This window comes from Ciconia boyciana, chromosome 8 (genome assembly GCF_034638445.1).
Source record: "Ciconia boyciana chromosome 8, ASM3463844v1, whole genome shotgun sequence".
Taxonomy (NCBI): domain Eukaryota; kingdom Metazoa; phylum Chordata; class Aves; order Ciconiiformes; family Ciconiidae; genus Ciconia; species Ciconia boyciana.
This window is the reverse complement of record NC_132941.1, coordinates 51437812-51464817: the sequence shown is the minus strand read 5'-3', so window position 1 is coordinate 51464817 and position 27006 is coordinate 51437812. Positions and strand designations below refer to the sequence as shown.

General features: G+C 40.9%; 1 protein-coding gene across 1 annotated transcript; it reads right to left on the bottom strand.

The window, feature by feature from the left end:
• Nucleotides 1-1299: 1299 nt before the first annotated feature.
• Nucleotides 1300-27006, bottom strand: OGA (O-GlcNAcase). The gene is made up of 16 exons (XM_072869331.1): nucleotides 26503-27006; nucleotides 22642-22693; nucleotides 22205-22302; nucleotides 20845-20975; nucleotides 19999-20170; nucleotides 18846-18944; nucleotides 18390-18674; nucleotides 17666-17824; nucleotides 15777-16387; nucleotides 15211-15385; nucleotides 11550-11635; nucleotides 10578-10682; nucleotides 8831-8916; nucleotides 7661-7853; nucleotides 4370-4529; nucleotides 1300-3590 (listed from the first exon to the last, which is right to left on the bottom strand). Exons 1-16 carry the CDS (start codon nucleotides 26687-26689, stop codon nucleotides 3454-3456), a joined length of 2736 nt encoding a protein of 911 aa, XP_072725432.1. The 5' UTR covers nucleotides 26690-27006; the 3' UTR covers nucleotides 1300-3453.

The window sequence follows — 27006 nt, the reverse complement described above, 5'->3', positions numbered from 1 at the left end:
CTGCTAACGCTGAGCTCACACCACATTCTCGGTCAGAAGCTGGCCCTGCTCCCACTGCAGAGGAGACCTCCACCAGCCGGCCATTTGCTCTGCTCCAGCTGGAGTTGGTTCAAGAAAAACACGACTGAGGAGGTTTGGAAAGCCGATCCTGGTCCCAGAAAGAGGCAAGCTCTCGCTCAGTGATGGTTATACAAGCGCACGCGTCTGCTTCTGCAGTAGCTGCTCTCCGCAGCCATCTGGCTGGCGTGACCTGTCTGTGGCCACGCAAGGGAGGCAAGAGAGCCTGTTTCTACTTCACGCTCCCTTAAAGGAAAAGTTCCTGGCGCAACATCGGAGTCCAAACCTGTCTCCCAGGCTGAGATGTGTTTGACACAGGCAAGTAACTTGCCATTTCTGCCATAACTTCGTGAAATAGGCTTCAAGAAAACCAAGATGACTATATGCAACATATTACGGTTTTGTGAGGAAAAACTATTGTTTTAACATAGCACGTGTTTAGTTCACTGGCTTAGGAGAAAAGTTAACTAACTTCCCTGCTTAGTTTGCATGTTATCATGTTCCCCACAATACACAGCTTTTGAACTGCATAACCAGTGCACTTCTACAGCAAGTGGATGAGCTCTTGTGAGCTGACCTTAGGAAAAAGCTGCTTTTAATACCCAACCCACCACTTTTGCCTGGCTGTCCATCTAAGCTGGAAGCTACCTGCTTTAGCTATCCCAGGTGTTTAGCTTCCCACGTTAAATTTTGTGGATGTACAACTAAGGCCCAGCTGTGGAGCTACGATGTTTCCCCTTACACACGGCGTGACATCCCTCAGGTTACTTTGGCTCTCACCTTGTTTCTGCTGGCAGGCTACTGGGGGTTTCAGCGACCTCCAAACCCAGCAGCCGGCAAGAAAAATAAAAAAAGGTAAGAAAGGGCGAACAAGCACTGCTGTAACACAGCTCACCCTGGCTTTGCCAGACACTGGAGACTACCTTTAAAAGAACTGGTTTTTACAAAACAGATAAAGTCCAACTGGTGCTACTCACAGAAGGGACAACAAGAAAGGTCACTGCCACCCCAAAAATGTTTGGAGCGAGTACTTCTGAAGGGTTGCTGAATACCTGCCTATGAAAAACATCAGCACAGAGAAGTGTCTACCACACAATACACTGCCACCACCAAAACCAGAGAAAAGTTTCTCTGCCAGCTGATCCTGAGGGCATCCAACACGTACGGAGTGATGTAACATGCAGTGCTGAACCACTTCTGGCTCTGGAACATCACACACAAAATACACATTTCTTATTTACATTCACTTCTCAATTTTTATTCTATTTCTCGCATGGTCTTCAAATACAGTTTTACAGGTCTTTTTTTTCTGCTACAGATACTGTTGATCTAGAAACAGATTAATGAAAGTGGCATTCCAACCTTAATGAAAATTCATAACCATGAAAGATATGTCAACATATCACTTTACAATCCTAGAATGATGGTATTGGCCTGACATTCCATAGGCTTATACAATTAACTTCTATAATAATAACAAAGTCATAGGAAGAGAAAATGTGGCAACTCCTTAAAAGCCAAGAAATAAGGCCACAAGCATCCTATGCTGTAATGTTACGCATCCAGATAAAATAAGTTGACTCTGGTATCCATGAAGAAACAAAACTCTCCCACCTGATAAACCAAGGTATCAGCTACTCAACATGCACTCAAAGCTGTATAAAAACTAGTGGCATTCAGCTCTGACTTACATGAAATCCCATAGCACAACCCCGTACCTCTCTCTAAAAATGAAATGAACTTGTTTCAACTTAAATACTTCGCTACCGCATTAAAAAATTGTTCACATTCTGCAAAAGGAAAAAAACAAAACAAAACAAAAAAACACCCACCATCCTGCATGTGCCTGCACCAGAAGGCCAAACACAGCATCTCCTTACAGGTTGCAGACAACACTACTGCAGTCTTAATGCCATTCATTCCAGGTTGCCTAACCTCTGTGTAGCTGGAGGCTTGTAAAAGGAACTGAACTTCCTTTGCGCACCACTGAAAAAAGCCCAGGAAAATTAAAAAGGAAGATAAAGACAGCTGATGGCAGCAGGTGAAAGAAGCAAGGTACTGCAAGGTGTATACCATTGGCCAATTATGTATCTGGGACACCGGGACTTCTGTGAAATACCAATTTCATAAATGATGCAACTACCTCACTACCAGATCCCATACCACACCGATTCCATCCTATAGCCAAACATGTCAGTCCTGGGTAAAAACATTAAACTCTTGGAACATTTAAAAGTAGGTAACCATTTAAATAATGTGTAAAAATGTGCTTATTGTGGCATTTCTTATAGAAAAGTTATTTGATACAAATGTGCAGGACTTGAAGACCCTGATTTAATCAAACTAGTACGAACAGGCTTTGAAACATGGTGACTGTTCCAGGGACAAATCCCAGCTGTGGGCCAGCTCTCTCCCTCTCACCGGCTTTCATCCACAATCCCGTGTGAATGTTACCAAAATTAACGGGCTCAGCAGACCACCCCGTGAATTGCTGTTTCAGTCCCAGGGGAATGATGATAACCTCAAGCAGTGACAAACTGCCGTCTGAAGGAAGGATCGATCATTTGGGATCCGCTCCCCTTACCCAGGATGGTCAGTTTCTAGCCCTGGATACGAGGCACAACAAGAAAGGTCAGCGCTGAGGACAGATTCGCTCTCTGTTGTGGCTTTAGGTTATTCAAAAGTGCCATCTTGGACCTATACCATTTCACTTTTCAAAAGAAAAAGTTACAAAAACTGGTAAACAAAAAGTTAGCATACGGCTAAGTTTATATACACTGAAATTTACAAGTTTGTCATTAAGTGACTTCTGCCACAGACCACTGCACATTTGTCCCTAACAAAGCACAAAGCTTGAACCAATGGTCATTAGAAGTGACAACAGGTCATTGCTTTATCAACAAGCATAAAGATAGTAAAAAATAGAACTGTAGCTACTTATCTTTAAATTTGCTGATTGACACAAGCAATCCCTCCCATTTCTGCAACTTCCAGTTGCACATCCTGCTCTATGACAGAGAAAAAACCTGCATCTTTATAGATACTTCCACCAGAGACCACTTTTCTGTTGATATGTGAATGCAGAGAACTGTTGTCAACCACAGCACTGACTGAGAGGGATTCCTCCGAGAAGCTATAGCCCATGCAAGATTCCTTGGCACTTCACACAGGACCAGGAGAGGACAAGGTTTCTCTTTGTTAAAACAGTGTTTTCAGCAGCATTATCCTCTTCCAACAAATTACAGTCTGAATGTGTGATGGGTGATTTTCGCATAGCCCCTTCTACCAAGCTGGCTTATTGCTGGCTTTGTGCAGCTAGACCATATGAAGATCCCCACCACTACCTGCCCAGCTGGTAAGGGACTACAGTACTGGAACAGTTCGCTGTCAAGCACTTCACAGGCTTCTTCCAAGGATAACAACATCCTTTGGAAATCCTTCCATTTTAGCAATTTCAAAACAACCCAGCTTGCTGTAAAATTCCAGGATTCTTTTATCATCTGGTCTCACTTCACAAAAAGCCCCACGGGAGCCTGAAGAAGGAAGAAACAAACAAAACACTGTAGGAGAAGAGTTACTGTAAAAAGCACAGACATCAAATATTACTAGAGTTCCCACCTATTTTAACATTTAAACCCAATGAAATCACTGATGCAATTCCATATGGAGCATAGTGCCCAAAAAAGACCAGATTTATGGCAACATAGCTGACCATCCCCTAAAGGGACTGCACATTGCAGATGTCTTGTCAGTCTGAAAAAATCCTCTGCACACCTTCTATTTCACATCAAAGCATCCTGAAACTCTGATGTTGTCTCAGAAAATAGCACTAGAAGAGGGCACCAAATCGCGCAAAGGAGCTGTGAACCTCAGGTGCGCAGTAAGGCGGGCAGCCAAGTACTTCCCCATATTGAAGGTTTTGGTAATTACCCACCAGTGCACACTGCCGCACATAAGAAGCGGCATCATTACCAATGCCAGCAGGGGAAATATAAACATTTGTGTGTTGTTCAAGATGTAAAAATGTGTGTTCTCATTGCCAAATTGCTCCCTCCGTTCTTCCTATTTTCTAATTTGCAGGATAATGGCTAAAGTGAAAAGCTACCTTTTACCGAAGACAGCAGCAGAAGTTAGCTATCCAAAAGCTTTTAAAACTACTTACCTAAATCTAGAGTGCCAACTATGGCAGAAATCGAATATCTCGGGCTGACATGCAAATACAGTATGTTAATATAACCATCCCAAGCTTGCCTTGCATCCTAGAACTAACATGTAGTTAGGAAACAAGGAATTTTGAGTGCAAGAAGCTTACCATTAGCCTTTAGAGAAGAGAGCAGGCAGGCCATCATACTTTTGGCCACGCTTGGATCTGTCACTTTTTTGTGGATATCAATCTTTATCAATGATGGGAAGTTGGCAAGGAATGATTCTGGCAATACTTCTTGCTCTTCATGGAAGCTTAGCATTATTTTCTGAAAAGAATATGGGAAACAGACATTTAATCATTATCCAGCTTTTCATTTTCATTCATCTTTATTAAGGGAGGCTGCTTTGTTCACGGAGTATACCTCCAAATCGGCATGCTTTTCAACTACACCTCTGACAGTCACTTTGTTCCTTACCTGCTGAATTGCCCTCTGTCCTCCAGATAAAAAGGCAGGCTACAGAAGCTTCTCAGACTGTCAAAGGAGGAATGCAAGACTCTTTACGTGGCTTCTCAGTGACCCACACTTCAAGTGAGAAAAGCCATAAGCCAACCCATAACAAACAGTTATTCCTTTTCTTTGTATTTTACATGGGTAGTTTTAGCTCTAAGTGTCCTAACCTTCCACATGTATTCTTTGGTTCACAGCAGACTGGAAACATCTCTCATGTCCACACAATTATCTTGGACTACTTGCCCCAACAAAGGCAAATTTGTCTGTAGCTTGAAATAAGCCTTGTTGATCACTGAAGGATGTTGTTGATCACTAAAGACTACAGCAATCACCCAGTCTTTGGGAATGTGACATCAGATGTTAACTTCATGCAACTCATGGGAATGGAACAGTCAAGTGCGGTAACGCAGAAGCAGACAAAGCCAAATCTGAAATATACTCAAGTCATTCCCCCTGCTGGTTACTGGATTTTGAAACCTTTAGGAAGCACTGGCTCAAGTAAACGAGCCACCTAACTTAATTTCTTGCATAACTATCATAACAACCCAAACCAGGACTTCATTGCACAAGGAATCATAACAATAGCAACCCCCACTTTTTTTTTTTTTTTGAGGTCAAGTTTAAATGCAATCCCTTCAAATCTACAAACTGCCATCTCCCAGACTCTTGCAAGGAGAGTCTCTGTTCAAAGTTACTACTTCAAACTTGTTGAGCTACTTCAGGTTCAGAACCACACCTGCTCCCCTGGGCTTTCCTTTATCACAGCTGTAACAGGGACAATCCCATAGAAAGCGCTCAAAGCTAGCCATGCTGGCTTCAAGCACCAAGGCAAAGGTGGTAACTGTTTCTTCCAACCACAGAAGTGCTACGAGAGGTAAAACAGGTTATCAAGGAGTAGGATACAGGTGGGGCTAAGAAGCAGTTAGAGATGATGCATTCATCTCTTGTGATCAATAATAACTAACCTCAGGAAAAGCAGATACCAGATAAACTTCCCTGACAGGAACCTAGACAAAACTGCAAGACAAGCTCACAACAGTATGACACAAGTCAGAGGACTGGATTTTTCTTTTGTGAAACATTTTATTTACCCCATGAAGCCTGGGGCTCAAGATGTATTTAAGTAAACTAGAGAACAAGTGAACTGTATTAGAAGTCAACAATTTGAATCAAATGATCTAAAAAGTACAGAAAGGGAGCTTTTCAAACCAAAGTGGAGGAGACTAGGATTATCAAGAGGTAAAAAAGTCTGTAAAGGAAACCAAATCAGTCCTATTCTGTAAGAAAACTTTTCCATACATGATCTTCAATGACAATGGCTTCTAAGCAACTATTGAATATTTTCTACATTGCTTTATATCATCAAAAGGCTAAATGGATAAAATCCCACAGCATCTATCTCAAGAGCAAAGTACAAAGAGCTCCTCTGTACTCCCAGGAACATCCCTCAAGCCCATAGTCTCAACAAACAGACTTTTCTGAGATATTGTACCAACAGCAGAAATCCTGGGGTAATGTACCAACAGCAAAAAATGTTCTTAAACATCTCAATGGAAAAGCTAGTTTATCAGTACAAAATGCCTCCTGCTTTCTCTCTGAAGCTTGGCTTTAAACTTCTGGAAATCAAGACCCCTTCTCCCTTGCTGTATCTACTACAGCTTTGCCGTGTTTAGTTTCTGATATACTTATATGCGTTAGCTTTGTTTCAAAATCTGAATTTACATATACAGTTGAAAGCACAGCACTGTGCAAATATAGAAGAATCAAGTCATAAAACCTATAGACTGCAGAATTAGCTCCACTTCAGTAGTAATAGTGGAGCTATTACGATAGCTTCTAGTCACACCTACCCCAGAACACTGATATTTGCTGCAAGGCTGGGGTTTTTTTGGTTTTGGTGGTTTGGTTTTTTTTTTGTTTAAAATGTACTTCACTTTTCCCCCATCAAACATGCCTATAAGTAGCAGCCATTTTCACAATAGGGTGACAAACATTTCATTCCATCTCCAGGAAGCTTTGCTTGTGGGAAGGCCTGTGCTCTCAGAGCCATGACCTCCTTTAAGATTTTGTGTAAGTCCTAGTCAAATAAAGCAAGGGCACACTGCCATATACACTATTTTTGCCCTGCCCTTACCAGCTGGGGATTCCCTTAGTCTGACAGTCTGACATTAGCCTTTGTATTCAGACAACTTGTTGGAGAATACTTTATGGAAAGTATTCTTTCCCTCTTGAGAGGGGAAGTAAAAGGATAAGAAGTGGTGTTTCTGGGCCTGCCTCTACTACAGCTTTGTCCACACCTCCTTCCACATGCAGGTTTGGATCGGCACCTCTTAGTATTAAATGCATTTCTTTCCTTGACAAAAATGCATCAGCTAGAATTCTTCACTGTTTCTGACAGTTCAGTGACATTGTTTTTCTAATTTCTTCCAAAACCAATTCAAGATACCAATTTTTTTAGCAACTTGCTAAAGGTGAGATGTCATTTTGCACCATTTACAGCTGCCACACTCCACAAATAGCTCAGATTTTAACATCAAAACCAAGTCTCTTTAATTTGTTTTCCATACTTAAGCTGGTGCAACTATCAGGGGTTAGCCTTACCTGCAGCATGGGGAAACTAAGATCTCATTTTGCAGGAGAACAGAGCAGAAGCAATCCTTTATTTTCAAAGTGTAATTTTCTCTAGATTAAGGTGGCTTACATTTACGGCATTGATTATTACTAAAGTACACCTCGTGGGTGTATTACAACACACAGCTGTATCTGACTGGCAGTGAATAATTTTCCTGTCACCTTCTAAGGTGTCAGATACCATGCTCATCAAAGACTTCAGAAAGGTATGAAAATTTAATTACATGGAAACTCAAAATGCAAAAGAAGAACAAAGACCTGCTTTGGAAAGAAAGAGTTCAGCACACAGTTCTCATCTCGTGAGTTATACCAACCTCTGCCTCAGACAGCTCCTTATCACTATTTGGTTTAGTATATTTTTCTTGCATGAAAGGGATCCAAGACATTTTGCATTTTTTAATGAAAGGAGTCACATCAACTGTTCCCAAAGCATAGCCACATATGCCATCCTCATCTTCTAAGACGAAGCAGTAATCCAGGCTGAGGGTAAGCAGACCTCCTACTAACCTGCAGAAAGAAGTGTCCAAATTCAGTCAAAAGGTCACTTTGAACAAGTATGGTCTTCGGGTACTCTGGAGGAGACCCTAGGGTCAACCAAAGAAGTGACAGAGTCCTCCAGTCACAGAATTATTTCCTACAAAGCATTAATTAACAGACCAATCAGCTGTCAAAACTCAGCTATGAGCAACATCTGCACCTCAGGATCCCACCATTTAATTCCATACACACTGCTCTTCTGACTCACCAGAGACACAAACTTCCTTCACCTTTTGCCCTCAGTTTCTCTGCTGCCATTACCTCCTTGTTCTTCTCTCTTCTCTTTTGGGTATTTTTTGATAACAGTTACACATCCTTTAACTACCTTCCTGTCACCCACAGAGCAGCCTCTTTACAAAGTTCTATCTAAATTAAACACTCAAGACATTAAAAAAAATATGCAAACTAGATCATTTTACAACTCAGATTTAATGTCTTTTTTAAACTTTATTTCACTTGTCATTGCTTATTCTTTTTAGAAGTTGATACAGGTAATCTATAACATATATTTCAGAAAAAACTCAAGGCAGTCGGCTGGAGATTCATCCTCAAAAAAATTTCAATTATCTGAAGAACTATGGTAGGTTGCAAAAAAATACCAGAAGGTAACTATAGACGCTATCATGATATACTTTCACAAAATCTGAAATAATAGGATACTGCGATGCACGGTTTCATAACACAGAGGTTTCAGCTAAGTCTTTGTTCTAACAGCTCACAACAGGTGACCAGAGCATAAATCAAGACATAACTGTCAATGGTATCTTTAAGAAACCAAAACCCCAATTTCCTGAGGCCTGCACAGGGCAGACTTTTTTTTTTTTTTAAATCAAACGCTCTTTGCATTCTTCCTAAACACACACACTTTTAAAAATTCAAATTAAATACAGTGTCAGGACTTCATCCTTCAGAACAACCTCTGTAGGTCATTCATTCCTAATACATACTTGTCTCCAATTAAATCTGGTAAACTATGGAAGGGTTGATCAGCTCCATCAGCATACATTTCTCTGCAGATCTTATACACAGATGCCTAAGAGGAGAGAAGAGATGATTTCAAGTCAACAGTTGCATTCAAAAGCTAACAACTTTGTTTTAGAGAGATTTCATGAACAGCTCCACTGTAAACTAGTACTGACAGGCATTTAAGTTACACAGAACAAGAGTATCCATCTATGAGAAAGGGTCTATCCTCCTCCCCCTCCCCAAAAGTAACTTTTAAAGTTGCCCATCAAAAACATTGTGGTTAAGTTGATGGCTGGGAAGGAAAGGCTGGAGGTCAACCTCCTGCACATTCTAACAGCACAAGATTAATCCGGAGGGTTAGTTACCAAACAAACACTCACTGAAGAGCAATACTCGTGCTACAAAGTCCCTTTTCAAAACCTCCAATGTTCAAGTGCAACAATTTAACCACTGCGAAGGATGGACACACCCTGACTTTCTACACCTTAACAGGCTCTCACCCAAAGCTCTTTAAAGAGTAAAATTGTATCACTCGCACTTTAAATAAGAAACTTCACACTTTTCAACAAAAAGGTTTTGCATTTGACATGTCTCTGGCCTCCTGTCATAAAAAAGGGAACTCCTCCTCAGAAGAAGTATTCTTTATGATTGCATGTTTAGCTGCATCACCAATTGTTTAGGTGGCTTAGAAATATCAAGTCCATCGCCTACAAAGGAACAAACCAGCTTAGGTACAGTCCTGCACTCAGGTATGGAAAAGGCTGCTTTACTGAGAACAGCACAGGACAGAGCTAGGCTAAAAGTAGCAGGAAAGGACATGTCCTCATGTGTGAGCCGTGACCGTCTGATTGGCTTCAAACTCAGGATTCACTTGATCTGCTGCAAACTCAACCTAGATACTTATGTTTCAAAGGAAACATGTTTCATCTTAATGGCGCTAGAAATGCAAAAGTTCAAGCTACATTAATCCTCACATTGCTTAAACTGCATCCATGAAGAGCATTAACTAACTGTTGGTTGATACATCAGTTTCAAATATTCTTCTTGTTAAGCTAATAGGAATGAAACTACACTACTGATCTGTTCAGCGGAAAACAACGGGAAAAAAGCTCTAATCGATAACGATTCATACAGAATTCCTGGTTTCAAAGTATCAAACACTCCAAAGCAGATTTGACAACAATTCTTTCAAACACAAACTGAAAAGTTTACAACTGTAACTAAAATGTTAAGAATGGCTGAAGTATCACCACATTTTGCAGCTACATTTTGAAACGCAGTATCAACATTCCGTCTATATAGCTCTGAGAATACCAGCAGCTGCCACAATACCTACTGAGTCAACAGGTATAGACACCCACCCCTAAGGTTAATCCATTGCATGTATCCCCACTGAAACAATTCCTCTACCAGCCGTCAACAACTTTAATTTGCCTTTCAGAAATAGGGAAGGCAATTCCCTATTTCTAAATCTCACAGATTTAAAAAGGTGGTGGGGTGGGAGACTGGGAATCAAGATGTGGGTGTACATGTACTGTTGCACACCATGTTATTGAACCATAAGCAATTCACTTAACATAGTTTTCCTGTGAGCTTGCATTTGTGCCTTGAGCAAGATATCGGGACATCTGTTTCATTAGGGGATGAAGGGACTCAGCAGTAACCAGTGTTGCCGCAAAAGGAAATGTATCACCAACAACAGTAGTGACAAGTGTCAAAAGCAGTTACCTCATCTTTAGGAAAGTAGGGTCGTATGGTGTACACTTTGGAAGTGGGTGTTAATGGAGGCGGTTGAAAAAAGAGGTCATTTGCCCCATCAATAGGCAGCAAACGCTGTGAAAACAAAATACTTAATATGACTGTATGAACAACAAAACCCATCGCTCTTGGGTGTGCACTGCAGACTCCCAAATTAACATTGGCTACTTGCAGGCACCCCAGAAGAAGGTGGGGTTGGTATGCTTTACAAATGCAAAGACCTTATTTGAATAGAAAATATCCAATTGGTGTTTTAAAATATGCAATTGAAACAGCACATTAAGAGCCTGTTAATCTTATCTGCTTTAAAATACTTTTTACCAATCATATCTACACTGTCTCTGTATAAGAACATAGAATGTCAGGAGGAAAGGTTTGGTCTGAAGAGGGTTAACTGGCCAGAGGAGACGCTTTATCCCAAAAGCAATGCGCTGATTCAATTTGCTGCGCGCAGAGCACCTGTGAGGGGGGAAAAGTATAGCGCCTGAAAAATCCATGAACAAATTTGAACATGGTATAAACAGCGATTTAAGAGTATTTGCCAATTTAAATCTTTGCAACAAACTGCATTACAGCTTTATTTGGAGAGGAACCAAAATTTGGATGACTATCCCTTTTGCTCATGGAATTCCCATCGGCAGACAAGCATGCGCGCATTGTGCAATTGCGGGCGCAGATAAAAATGCTGTGCGACCTGCAAAGAAACAATGTGAAATGTACAACTAAAGCCGCTGCGCTTCGCATGCGCGTGGGACAGGCAGCATCTCCTTGAGAAATTACTGTAGAAAGGGGAGGAAAATTATTTTAAACCAAGCTGTAAGGCTAATGGGCTTTGGACCAGAAAGCCTTCGGCAGACCAATCCTTCCAGACCTCTGATGTGCAACAAAAGGTTTCTCATAAAACAAAGAAAATGTCATTCAGTTGTGAAGTCATATTGATACCTGGAACTCTCCTGCTAGACCACCTCTAAAGGCCCAGGGTTCTTGGTCTCCACTTAAGAACTGTGCTGAAGATTGACTACGACACCCTGTTGAGATCAGATCCAAGCGGAGAATGTTACGAGAAGGGGGATTTCCTGGGTGTCTAACATGTCCAAAAAGCTAACACACACTTGTGGAAAAAGCTCTCTAACTGAGCTAGAATCCAGGGCTTAGGGCGAGGCTGTAATAATGTATGATTTATAACGATTTTGTGCTTGCGCACTAATTGCAGTATTCCAAATTTTTTGTCACATATAACAGACTAGCCTCAGAACAGGTGAGGTGACTCAGCTAACACACCTCATGCCAGACCAGAAGGCACAAGAATGGTGCCATGCACAATTATGTAAACTTCCCAGACATTTTGTACTTTTTTTTTTTTAAATATTTGTAGCAGAAACATCCATTTCATCTACGAAAAGATGACATCTTGGAAGCTATGTGGCTCAATAGCTATTATTGTAAATTTTAGATCAAACAAATGCCATTATCACAGCCCCTTGAAAAAAAATGGACCTTTCTGAAGTCACATTTTAGTAATGATTGTTTCTAATCTTGTCAGAAAACTAGGACTGGCCATATATGCAAACAGTCCGGAACAGTTCAGGCAGCCAGGACAGTTGTATGAAACAGTATTCTTGCAAGAGACTAGGTAGATTTACATAATCCAGGCCGTACCTTCACAATGCTGCTGGCACATTAAAAAGCTAAGTAGTGTTAACTGGAATGAACTCACAATTTAGCTAGTACACCCTGTTGGCCACAGATAACACTAGCTTTACTTTTTAGCTTCTTGCTATTTTTCCTCCTCAAGCATATCAGATGCATGTGCTCGGTGCAGTGTTCCTGCTGATCAACCAGCCACAGCAGGCCCATTGAAGTGGTCAGCTTTAGTTTACGCTTGCTTTAGAAAAGAAAATTCCATTAGCTGTTTGACTTCTAATACTGTTTTGCCAGCAAGGCACCACAGCCTTCAACAACTAACATAAATGACAACTCTGGAGAAATAAACTCAAAAAGTGTGGTATCTGGAGCGGAGATTTCAATTACCTGCCTAGTTTTCTGACAAGATGAGCAGCGCAAATACTCTTTTCCTTTTGTGGACAGCAATCTACCTCCTGTTCAAGTAACAGTCTCAGATCAGTACAGACAAGTATGTTGTGCTAGTCAGAGAGTCCCAAAGTGTGCCAAGTTTGACATTTATGCGAGTTTAGGAATATATGTTAAATAAAAAGTACCCTAAGTATGGTAAATTTCAGAAACAATCCAAGCATCAGAATTTGAATTTGGTTTACTCCCACATTTTAGAATTCTCACGTAAAAAGACACCCTTCACAAGGAGGTTTAGTCAATAACTTGGAAGACAGTTCTGTCTGTCCTTTGAGACTACAACTTAACTAGCACTTCCAATTATTACAGTAAAGAGCTGCGTGAATGAAGAGCTGTATAAATGAAAAACATAGTTAATGCCTTAGTCGCTGCGCAAATGTGACTTCAGTTCATGCCTGTTGCACATCTAATCTATCTGAGCTGCCTCACAGACAAAACCTTTCCATTTTAATTAATTAATGACGACGCGCTGTGAACATCTGGCGCTGTCCATCCAATAGCAGTAGAAACTTGTGCTGAGGATTCTCCCATCTGTACACAATGGGGAAGAAGACAATAGAAGTCATTAGTAATCCATAGTACTGTACAGCCACACTAATTTAAGGGACTGAATGCTAGCTGGACTTGGGAGGAGAGGTGAAGGAAGTGAATATTCAGTGGACCATTGAGCACACCGTTGTGAAAACTAATTTGTTTGGATTTGCAACGTACTTAGCTTTATATAATGATGTATTTCATCAAAGACCTTTGCTCTGCATGTATTTGCACTAGTGATAACAATGCAAGCTGAAGACAAAAGCATCCCCTCTCACAGAAGCACTGTTAGCACAGGAGTATTAAACTGTCAAAAACTCTTAAAATTAATTTTTCAACTATCTAATACCAGTTTGAGTACTGGAACAGAACAGTGCCAAAGTCAGAGCTAGTATTTACAGAGTTGGCTTCTAACGTGAACTATTCCAAATATTTGATGCATTTAAAGACTTGAACCCAACTTTACAGGGACATTGAAAACTGAAGACAATTTCAGCTGAAATCAGTAGGTAGTCTGATAATTCTGAAATGCAGTCTTAAGTTGGACCCTCAATGTTTAGAGATTACAAGAACGACTGTTCTCTTTATGGAGCTTTGGCCTGGAGTTTAAAACAGATTAAGTTATCAAAAAGAGAACATGCTTTCTAGCTAAAAGGTCAACATACAGCAAGAATAGTAAAGTTGGGGGAGTTGTGTCATGCTGGTCTTAAAAATGCACGAACTAAAGCTTTTAAACAGCATTAGGCAGAGATGTTAACATACTACAATGCTGCCGAGTTTTCCTCCCAAGCTAGTTTTCTTCTCTGTACTTTGCAGAAGGCAGTCTTAAAATTTCTTCTTCCTTATCAACCATACATATAGGGATCAGATATTTAATGAGCACAAAACACAGGAAGCTGTTGAGCACGGACTGACTTGACGACTTAACAGGTCTTCTTTGTCCCTGCTTAAACCTGCCAGTGTTTTAGAGTATCATTTAAAGACAATCCAAACACTAGGACTAGACCAAGGTTGTGTAATGGTTAACCACTGTGAGGTTTGTGACAGCTACAAAAACTGTGACGTGAGACCATCAGCTTTGCTGCCTGCTGTGTATGTCAAGCAAGTCCACAGCATAGTCCTTACAGTTGGATTGAAACCTGAAAGTGAAATGAGGTCACTAGAATTACCCAGGCCATGCTGGTGCTATCTGCCAACTTAGGATCCCCCAAAAGTCTTTCAGGGAAAAAAAAAAACCAAAAAAACCAAACAAACAAAACAAAACCAAAAACCACCAAAAGCAAAAAGCCACACATTTAAAAAAAAGAAAAAACTTTCAAGATCAGTTTAAGTCTCAGACTAAATCTGTCTAGAGAGCTCCACAATTTCCATCCATTACCAAAAAATAAAATTAAAAAAACAAAAAATCAACAATTTGGAAAGTGTTTAAAGGAAATTATTTTGCACCAGAATAGCCTTACGCTAAAGCTCGCATGCGCACAGGGCTGGGAGGATCGTCTTCCTCTTGGCCAGGCCCATTGAAAGGTCGCTTCTGCAATTGTTCTGTTGAAGACAGCAATAATGTTATCAAGACAGAGCAAGCAGCAGATGGCTGATGTGGTCACATTTCGTAGTGTCATTTCCAATCATACACCAACGTATCCAAGGAGTTACATGGCATAGTCCAGTGTGCATTCAGTCAAGAGTAAGGTAAAGTCAACACTTACGTGTCAGCTGAGATTCAAGTTTCATTAGCCCAAGAAGAAAATCAAGGCCTCCAACCTTAAGCATCCAGCAGACTTCACTTATAATACCAAAGCAAATTCACAGCAAGCATTGCTTCAAATAGTGAGACAGGAAAACCTTTAGAACAGGGTCAAACCAGACCCCATGTCCAAGAAAACACATTTGCCTAATACTTTGTTTTCCCCGTGGGCTAATTAAAAACAAACAAAAAAACCCCACTATCTGGGATTATAATGGCTCCCAATGCACCTACCTAACCACTGCACAAAAGATTTCACCATTGACATAATACTCTTGATATCCCAGACGTAGGAGTACATGTCATAAAGGATTGTCCTGTTGGCACAATTGGAGAGGCGAGTGAACATCCCCATCACCAAGCTGCACATCTCTTCAAACTTGGCTGCTCGGTTACGCCATTCTTCTATCTATGAACGGAGGCAAAAGATCCACAAGATCAAACACAGCCTTCTAGGGAGGAGAGGCCCTCTAAATATGGAGGAAGACTATACAATTCATTACTTCATTTTACCAGCACAGACTACCACACCACACAACTCACGGATATTCTCTATGGCTGTTAGAAGTGAGGCCAGAATGGGGATCACTGGTCAAATGCAGACACCAGACTGCCTTCATAGCTATGCGGCATAGAGGGCTTAAAACAGTAGACTCCACTGGAGGAATGAAAGTTACTGTGACCTGTGGTTAGTTATACACTACCCTTTGGTTCTAGGAAGTGGAACATCAGTCTCTATTACAGACAACAGATAACATTGCTCAGGATTTGATTTAAAAGGAAACAAGATTCACACTCACTTTTTCAGCATCCTTTCCTTTGCAATTAACACTGACAACACTGCTATTTGCTCTGAGCCACTGGAATTCTCTCAGCATCTGTGCACCTTTGGGCCCATGTTCATAAGGAAGGTAAAACAAGTCAGCAAGAAGCTGCAAGTCCTCTAAAGTCACTGGTTCTACTGTGTAGAGAGGCTTTTCATTTGGCCCGGGCACAAACTGTTCTTTGTTAATTTGCTCATCAGTCTGCATAGGGGCAATGTCACTACCAGAGTCTTCCTGCATAGACATCTCTGGGGACTTCGATTCAGCTATGCTCTCCTTATCAGTATCCATTGGCTTCAACTCCTCTGCCATCTTGGCTTCGGCAATATCTGTCAGTATCTGATTAGCATTCTTGTCTGCGTCCTCTTGTTTTTCCACCACCATATCCATTGGCTCCTCATCAGATTGCTTCTTCTCTTCCTCCTTTACCAAGGCCGGCGACTCGCTGCTCAGCGCTGCCCCCTGACTCATGATGGGTTCTTGGTAAACTGTGGTAACCACAGTTGCTGCATTTAAAGAGGATGGTGCCACCAGAGGCCCTACGTCCCCTACAGTAGTTTTAGCACCACTGTGGGCCACTTGCCTACCTGAGAATAAGAAGAAACAAGTTTAGAGTTTTCAACATCTGCCAACTAACATTCAAATCAGCAACCCCTGCAAATCATGGATGATTCTGTTGCCACGGCATCTGATCAGTGCCGCTTCCTTTTGGTACTTTGCCTGTTCACTTCTGTCATTGTGATTCTAACTACTGACTTTGTTTTTTGCAAGTTTCCCCTCCATATAACTGGTAATCAAAGATAGGATGGGGAAAAATTTAGGAAAATTAGTTAATATTTATGTGCTGCCAGCAGTGTTTTTGACTATGCCATCAGAATAAAAAGCTCTCAAAGTTAACTTTTTTCCCTCTGTATCAATCGACTTGTTAAAGTTTTACTTGGATCTAGTGCACACTTCAAAATAAAAGGACTGATGCTTAAATATTTCAATTGCAAAAGTGTCTTTAACAGAGAAAATGGAGATATTCAAAACCTGACTGGACACGGTCTTGGGCAACCTGCTCTAAAATCACCCTGCCTGAGCAGGGTGATTAGGCTAGGAGATCTCAAGAGGTCCCTTCCAACCTAAACTGTTCTGTGAAAATGGAGAAAGATGACACCCTAATTACTACTCCTCACCCAATGTTTTTGCTGCAACTGAGTTTGAGAAAGATCCAAAACCCTACAGCAGTTCAAAAGGATAACTCCTCCCAACTCTGCTCTGGTGCAGAAGAGGTTCTTCCATTCCACCACCAGTTATCAGAGAAGGGCACTCTGACCACCTCAAACCCACATTTGAGAAAAACAGATTTTAACCCAGATCCCACGCTCCCCATTGCTACAAGAAAGGGGTACAATGCTGGAAGGAACCCAGCTGGTTTCTGTACACAGAAACTCAGAAAAATAAAGCCGTCTTAAAACAACTGGAAAAACATAGACCGTTCTGGAGCAGAACTAATGTTTACAATAATCTAATACCCACTTCAGAAAAAGACTATTCTTCCTATTCTCTCAGGTCCCATGGAAGTCTAGTAACAACGGGGACTAGCAAGATCCGGACTCTTTCCTATCTTGTATCATAAGCACCAAAGGATCATACATCAAGGTTGCTTCTGCTGATCAGTCAGGGCACTGCAAGCTTGCTGCAGAATGCCAAGCATTCTTCTTTCTTTATTAAGGTTTCCTCAATTAGTAAGGCAGAAAATACTTCCAACTGAAAAGTATACAAATTACCAGGATCTGTAAAATAGTTTTAATCTAAATGCAAGTACTGAACACTTAACCCCATTTTTCTACCACCCCCGAACAATACCACATCAGACTTACTGCTGTATTGCTGAGGTACCCCAAATTCCTGCAACCATTCCGTTAAGGCCAGCTTCAGGGCCATTTGTGGGCTGTAGAGAACATCTGTTTCAATATCTTCATCGCTCCCCTCGTTTTCCAATTTAATCTGGATAGAGACTGTACTGTCTTCAGTATCAGCTACAGAGACAAGTTTTAAAAAGTTATTATGCAAGTTCCACTTAAAATTAAAAAAAGAAAAATCACATTAGACAAAGCATTCAAGTCTCTAACAGCCTTATTTCACAAAGAAGGACAAAGCATTACATTCTAATTAGACAAAATGGAAAACTATGGTCACCATCAATGTCAACACAGAAACAGTCTGCAGAAACTAGATATTCTGGTATTCAGAGTTTCTCTTTTGATCTGAACTGCTTCTATTCCAATGAAATCAAATCCATAGACACTTATGTCAAATTTGGGCATTAAAGTTGCTTGCTGAGAGTGCTTTTTATACAACCACAGATAACTCTCAAGACTAAGAAATTATCTGAGAGCATGTGCTACAGATACTTCCCAGGAAGTCAATAAAACAATCTAGATGCTCATTATCTTTCAGGCAACTGTCATTTAATTATGGGACAGAAAATGCTAGGTGATCTTAAAAAGAAAAAGTTGGTAAGGAAAGGCTAAAATAATTTTTAAAATCACTATGACCTATAGGGTTAAACATAGATCCTGGCAAACAGTTACACATACTTACTCATCACCACATCTTTTCTCACTCCATTCATGTTAGACTTGTACCAGGTTGCAAGCGTGTGAATAGCAACATAATTGGCTTCAAATTCACAGTTTGGATTGGTCAGAACTCCCTTTAGTCGAGGGATGAGCTCAGTTGACCGACCTTTGTAAGGCCCAAGAAAAAGCCTCTTCTGATCATAATCATTAGCATGAATGTTATCCCAGATAACTGGTGCTCTCCTGATAATCTTAGAAACTTCTTCGATGGACTCTACTGGAATGTCTTTAGATACAACTTTCGGACCTAAGAGGGAAACAGGATAATCACAGGCCTTTGCATATACTTGAAGATTCAACCCTCAAGTAGTTGGATAGTTTATTTTCCTGAATACTTATGAGAATTCATTTTTAACACCAGCAGTGAATTAAAAAACCAAAACCAAACCAAACAAACCCCACACAAAACAATTTTTACCTGTCCATAACACCTCGATGCCAGGGAGCAGCTTTTCTCCTACAGTCCGTAAATACGGTGACTGGGCAACATTTGGATAACAAAAAGTTCCGCAGTACTCTGTACAGGAAAAGAGAATGTCACTGTTAGTAGAAGGATGCACACATGTGACAACATACGCAACTGTCCCACAAACACATTGAGAGAATACTACCATTTGAGAAGAGAAACATCTATAAAATTAATCACAAAGGCCCAAAAGTCTAAAGTATAAATAAGAAGGACATTATGAATGATACTTAGCATAAAGAGCAGAAAGGAAAGGTAGATAATTTATTTAAAATTGCTCAAATGTCAAAATTAGGAAAAAAACTAATAACATTCATAAATAGAAGGGCAGGTTACAGCAGACAATACGCAAGAGAACTAGAAACCCTAAGACTGATTATGAAGTGCAAATACCTAAAAAATATTAACACCAGAACATATGTCTCTCTAAAGTTAAAGAGGAGGTCTGCAACAGAACCAAACGACTACAGTGTAAGGGGATAAACAAATTAATAATGCTAACATTGCAATTAACATTGCTAGTGAATTGAATTTTCCTTGCAACAATCCACACCACTGAACATAGTGATTCTCTCTCCCTTACAATATTCTTACAGGTATTAGAGGAAGCTTGCAATTTAAAAAAGCAACGATTGGACTCAAGTGCCAGTCATCTTATTTTTTAATAAATAAAGCAACTCAGAGACTAGTAAAAGTGGGCAATCTTATTAAAAACAGGTACCAATGACAGACGTGAGCAGACTGTGCTTTACCTCTACTTTAAGAAAATTCTAAGAAACTAACTGCTAGCCAGATCAAGAAGCAAAAAAGATTTCAGTACAAGTCAAACAGAAGTCTTCCTTTAACCTAATTTTCAGTTCAAACTTATTGAACCATTCTATCAAGCTGCTTCCTTTGCTTGGCATTAAGCCTTTTAGAGATATGCAGATTTGGCAAAACCTCTGCATATATTTGAATTACTTGAACATTTCTTTATAAGTCAATTTCTTCAAACAACCCCAAAATACTCCTTAAAGCAGTGATTAAATATTAAACCAGCTTTTCAACCAGTAAGATAATAGGGCCCCTCCTTTAAGGCTGAACTAAATGATTCATCTCATTTTACCTGTAGGACAGAAAAGGAATGTGTCTGGTTCTCCTAGATATTGATAGATTTCATTTGTGATTGAGACTTGAGCATGAGCAAAGGAACTGAAAACTTCTTTGTCCGCTGCACACATGTTGTGATCGATATCATCAAACAGCAGTGCAAAAGATCTGCAGCCAAACTGGGAAACCTAATACAAGAGACAAGAGCAAAAGGTTTAGTTTTTTAAAATATTTTTATTTCTTTTTTAAAAATCAAACTGTAGAATTTTTAAAAGGAAAAGCAACAGGAATAGGGGAGAGAAGGTAGGGGAGGCAAGACAGACTTTGGTATCTGTTCACGATGAATGCCTATCTCCGACCCACTGCTCTGCTCTTCTCAAAGATTAGACCTCGAAAGACCTGCAATCTGTTCCAGTTCTAACAATCCAAAGCTGATCTCACTGGACAGACAGCTGGAAAAAAGCTAACTCTGTAACAGCGTTTGGACAAAAGAGAGAAGTCAATTATGAGAACAAAGAAGATGTGTATGTCAGGCCTGCCTCCGAAGGCGTTTATTGTGGATAAGAATTCTTGCTTTAGAAATGCATCTTGGTTTCAAGGCCCTAAAATACTCTGAAGACAAGATCCCAAGGACAGCCTTCAGAATCCAATACAAGATGAGACTTTTTTTTTAAATCTAGATGATCACTGACCACTTCTGCAATGCAACCTGAACATGTCAATTGGAATTGTTCAGAGGCATCCAAATTAACACTAGTGCTGAACACATTAAAGCAGCTAGTGAAAAGGTGCAAGAGTGAGCAGGGTACTGAAGTTTTCAAATTAAGTAGCACTGCAACTATGGTAAGTTTGACACACTTACCTGGTCCAGCTTGCGTTTCAATGTGGATACCTCTTTAGGATTGGAGAAAGTGATGTCAAGTCCAGGCGAGATTGCATAGATGAACTCTATTTCATGTTCTCGTGCAGCTGATATTAGAGTCATTAGCTGCTCTGGAAATAAAATTCAAATATTTCAGAAGGATTCAACAATTAAAAAAAATCTCAGACATCATTATAAACAAATTATAAAATGCAGACGCCTCTGCTACCATAATAATAAAAAATAATTGCTGGAATTTCTTAAAACTAACACAGCAGAGAGCACCAAATTATTTGGAAGAGTTCTCAGAAATTATGCCAAAAGGAATATAACAACTGTCCTTGTATTGTTAATTTCCATGTTAAAATTTTTAAAAGATTTTAAAAATTCTCTTTATCTCAATGTTGTGAGACAAATTTAGATGTAGTCTGTTTTTACAGTATGCACACCAACAATTCTAGAATTATTACTCACTTTTTCCGCTTTTGTCACACATACTAAGAGACAATTCAATGTAGTAGTATCACCCCGCATGACACTGATTCACATACTATTCATATGACTGAAGCTCGGGGCACATGAAAAAGGGTTTTTTTTAACATCACTGTGCAGAAGTAGTTGCTTTAAGAAACAAACTTCAAATTTAATCTTCCACACAATGAATAAAGAGAATTATTTTTAGAGTATTTAATAATCTTTGTTTTTACTGGCAGTTATCTTGCAGTATCCTTTAGATTATATTTCTGCAGTGATTCAAAGTGGTCTCCAAGAAAGATTATTTAATTTCAAGCGAGTATCATTTTTCCCCTCACCCAAGGAAAATGATAATCCCCACAGGCTAATAAAACACTGTAGATCCCATAAATGCCAGAGGTGGATAAAAAGCCTCACACCAGCTTAAACAGGTCTTTCATGTTCTGACTAAATAGTCAGAAGCTGCTTTTCTGACTGGTACTCTTTACATTGAGACAAGCACTTAACGAATCACATGAAAGGGCATGCTATTTGCTCATCAATCTTTTTTCTTTTCTGAAGCAAATAATTTCCACTTCAAAATATGGCCCAGATGTTCAGGAGCCAGAGGAATAATTCTGAGCAACTTTTCCCTGGAAAAAAGTAAATCTCGTAAGACAAAGCCTTAAAAGCAGTTTTAGAAATCATCTGTAGAGTTACAGTTAAAAGTAGTAAATCCACGCTTGTACCAAAGCTCCACCAAATACATCTGCAGGGTATTAAGAACAGGTCTCCACTCACCTTTGGAAATGGCTACCGTGATTAAACACACACAAGCATACGTAGTAATGACCAATTCGTTCAAAAGCCTATTTATAGAAAACACAGGGGAAATAAAGGCAATTACCCGCTTCCTCCACAGAGTACATTTCTCGCCAGAACATCCTGTGCTTGTAGTCATCCTTTGGAGCATACAGGTATGTATTTAGTCCCCACTTCTGAAGTCTATAAACATAGGAAAAAAGCCTTCATTGGGAGAATAGTCTACAAAGTCAGGAATTCTATGTTTTACTTGATCTAATACTAATTCTTTTACTCGCCCTAATTTATTTTTTTCTTCATTGAACACTGTGTTATCCTATTAAGTCACAATAACTTTACGCACAACTGATATTGGATAAATTCAGTTTAGGCAAGATGGAAAGATGAATATGAGCCCCTAAGAATATCGATATTAGGCAAAAAGCTGCTCTAGGTTAAAACAATAACTCTTTTCAGGCTTAAGTGGAAGATTATGATTATATTGCGATGGAATGTGCTACAGTAAGAGGAAGCATGACTTGCCTTCTAAAAAGTTCTTTCCTCTGCTCCATAACCCAAGGTCTTCCATAAAATCCTATGGGAAACAAAATTAAAGTTATCCAGTTAGATGTTAGATTATGCCTGCTCCATGAAACATTATATTACAACCCACCATTTTCTTCCTCTTCTGCTACATTCATCAAAAAGCTTCCCAAACCAGAAAGGAAAAAAAAAAAAATCTAGTTAGACAGCATTAGGAAAGTGTAATAACCTAAACTGACCTAAATTTAAAATGCAGTTATAACTTACTTCATTTCTGATGATCTAAGGTCTTATCATTTTGGCCACTGAAGCAATTAATTTTCAGAATCCAAACTGTATTCATGAGCATATGCCCTTGACAAGTCAAGTCAGCATTATTATTAAGAGCAGACTGAACAGTCATAACCCAATTAAACTATCACTTCAGACACCTACAAAATAGATTTGATTGTAATGTGAACACTGAAGACACTTGAAAATATTTACCAGCTCAAAAATGCTTAACCAGTGGTACAGATTAGAATGCTAAATACACACACAGAGTATATAAATACATACTGAGGTAGGTGATGTGTAATTAAAAAAAAGTGTGCAAGTGAGTCAACAAAATGCTTAGTAATTCATTCCTTTTATTCAGTTTAATAGGCTCCTTGTCAAAATTAACTTGCAAGCTGGTATCTTACTTTACAACTCCCACATCTTTACAAACTAAGACTACCTATTTGAATAATCACATAAAAGCGTCTACACAAGTGATTGTAGAATAGCATATATTGAAAGTCATGGAATTCCATGGAAATTGTAACTGCTTCTGGTTTTAAATCTAATCCTTACACTCTAGAAACACAATACTTTAAAAAGCGCTCTCAATGCACTCTTAGTCAAGTAAATTCACTTAGACCTATGTGCAAACAGTTCAACCACAAGCGGGCACTTCAAAACAAAGCTTCAGCTTGGCAGTCTGTGCAAAGACCAGAGACTAAAATAACATTGAAATTTAATAAGCTCTTATTTTCAAACAGCACAGCCACTCAGTGACGAATGATGCTCCTAATACACAAAGCTCACAAGTCCTCACAGAACACCAGTTCAAAAGGTAGACAATATCTTCATTTCCAGAGCTATTCACCATTGTAAATCTGTAAATATTTGGTCTCATGGAGGTCAAACACACCATCCTACAACCTTTCAAAACTCAGAACTGATGCAACTGAACAAGTAGTTCAGTTACCTGTTAAGTGAACAATGCTCTTTTAAGAAGCTTAAAGCAGGCTCCAGTTTTAAGAATGTGTCTCAGAGAGTGATCTTAGACTAACTGGCGCCACGAAGTGGCCAAGCTGCGCAACTACTGCTCCCCACAAACTGCAGAGTGACAAACGGACAGTTGAACAGAAGAACAAACAGGAGAGCAGTTGCAAGGCGTGAAAACCTCCCAGTTTCTCACCCAGAACAAATCTCTCATTTTCACTAGCGTTACCTAATTCTGACTGATGCTGCCCTGAGGAAGCTCAAGAACCCGCAAAAGGAATGAAATACTGTGATACCTAATGAATACCACCTATGTCTCATAACTCGTTCAGAACACTTTTGCTTTACCTATGATACTACTGTTTCAGACCTACCAACCTAAAGCAGAGCAGGGGCCTACTATTAAAAAAAAAAAAGAAAATCAGATAACAAAAACTAATTAAATAAGACTGAAGAGAACATGCTAATCCAAAGTGATACTTTTCCATCCGTCACCACATTTCTTAGATTACTAATGTCACCAGCTGATGACAATTCTTGCATCTCTCTGTCCAACTAAAAATCAACCTGGTTTTGTATTACTCCTTCAAGACTGTGTGTCACCTTAATACAAAGTCAACAGATCACACCAAATACCTCATCCCAGCTACCACGCTCTCCACCACTAAAAGCCAGGATATCCCAGAGGCAGAGCACCATGACTTTGTATCCAGTACTCTCTTAGATCTTATTACTCCCCAAAACAGTGAATTTGATATTTGTCTTAAGTTCTTCACATTCTTAGAGTGCACACCCAGTACTTTCACCCAGTATTTGGCCAATTTCCCCCCCTCTTTTCTACAAAAGATCCAAACTCTCCATCTCATTGCTTTAATCTCACCATACCTCTAGTCTGTGTTAACTGCTGTACTACATTTAAGTATTTATGTACACTTCTGAAGTTAATCCCTGTTTTTCTCTTACCCCTATAATTCTTTTGAGTCACTAAAGAGACAGATGTTTTCACCCACTACCGTTTACCTCATTCACCACAACAGTTTTTCTGTTGTTGGGTTTTGTTGTTGTTGTTTGGTTTTTGTTTTTTTTAAACACTCCCCTATTCCTTTTTTTCCTGTACGCGTATTAATGTTAGGCTGGTAACTCCTAACTAGTGTCAGACTGCTTCACTGGGCAGAGGTCATCTTCTTGCTTTGTTTTATGCACAGTACAGTTGAGAACACCTGCACTGAAACATATGCAGAGGCCATCAACAATGTAACTAGGATAACAAGAAAAGTGACTATGGTATACGCAGTGGTTCCGATATAAATCTGGATGAACAGGTGATCCATGGTCAAGATGTATCGGCAGGAACATGAGAAAACATGTGGTTACAATCTGTATTTCTGTTCACTGTTACCTGTCTCCAAAGCCTTCGATTTAGCATTTATCTTCACAGAATTAAGTCTATTAACAAAGTAAAGACATCTCTCTCCATGCTGACTGTATTTAAACCCTAGTAAGTGCTAAAAAATAAAGGCATTAACTGGGCCTAGTGCACTTTGCACAGTAACATTTGCAGAAGCCAAATGGTCTTTTCTTTTTAAGATATGAACAAAAGGCATTCTGCAAGCAATGCAGATACTGACTTTGATAAACTGCCTGCTTCCCTCTCCATTCCATCTGTTAATCAGATTGTTCTCCTACTGGAGATTCACTATAGGTACAGAAATAATAGCAGTCCACAGGAATTTAGAACAATTCCAAACCAACTATTATGTTGGGAATAAACCGTTTTTCTTGCTGGCTTTCAACCATCTACCTTAACTAACCTGTCAGAAATGCAGATAAATTCTGTAGTTACCAAGAAATGCAAAAAGAGTCCCTTTATTCTGCAGCTTCTGCAACAATTTAAACCCTTTAACGCTGCAACTATGCCAAAAGATGGACGAGGAATGTTCTACAGTGCAATTAAAATAGTAAGCTACTACACTTGAGAGAACAGGGAGCACTTAATATTAATTCCAGAACAGATGTCTATGGAATCACTTATTCCCTACCCAGGAAACTGAATGTGAGCCTCTGGCATGCAGGAAGAGCATGTACCACTGGGATAATCGCACAGTAGCTCTTCTCTCTCTCCTACCTCCTCCCCCCTTTAGACACGTACTAGCAAGCGAGCCACAGCACTGCCTCAGCCTCCACTAGGAATCATCGGCCCGCTGGGGGTGCCAGGCCTGCCCTCACCCCACCGAACAGCTGCCATCAAAGGGGCACTCCCTGCTAGCGAACAGCTTCCAGCACAAGCCCCTGGGGCAGCAGCCCCGCCCGGGAGCCGCGGCTCCTCCCCGCCCCCCAGCCCTCTCTAGCGGAGAGAGCCTCGGCCAAGAACCGCGCACCACCCTGCTCGCAGAGCGGGCTCCTCCGGGCGCCGTACTGGGCCGGGGGAGGAGACGGGGAACAGCAGCGCCAGCTGGGACCAGTCGTCGTCCCCCCCCAGTCTCCCGCGGATACCGACCCCCCAAATACCCCCAGTCTCCCGGGGATACCGTCGTGCCCCCCCGGAACACCGACCCGTCCCTCCACGCCCCCAGTCTCCCAGGCATATCAGACACCCCCTCCGAGAGCTCTTACCTTCGACGACGCCGCAGAGAAAGCGGCGAGAGCCCAGCGCGGTCTCCGTCTCGGTGTCGGTTTCCTCGCCCCCGGGGACCGGCCCCGCGGCGGCTCCCGGCGGCTCTAAGGGAGCGCCTGGCACTCCGGCCGGGTTGGGGCTGCCTTGGGGCTCCTCCAGCGCCACCTGCCCCTCCTTCTGCACCATCCTGCCGCCCGCCGCCAGGACCCCCGCTCGCTGGGCCGGGCCGAGCCGAGCCAACCCGAGTCCCTTCTTTCCCCTCTCCGCAACCCCTTTGTCTCCGCCGCTCCGGGCCGCCGCTGCTTCCTGTTTACGGGGCCCTGCGCCTGCGCGGGGAACCGGCCCCAACCGGTCCGCACCGCTCTGCCCGCAGCCGCCCCGCTCGGAAACGCGCAGAGGGACGGCCGCGGGGGCCGGGAGAGCTGCTACCTCCGCGGGGAGGAACGACGCGGGCCGCCACGGCCTAACGCCCCCCCCCCCCCGCCCCGCCGCGCTGCCGGGAC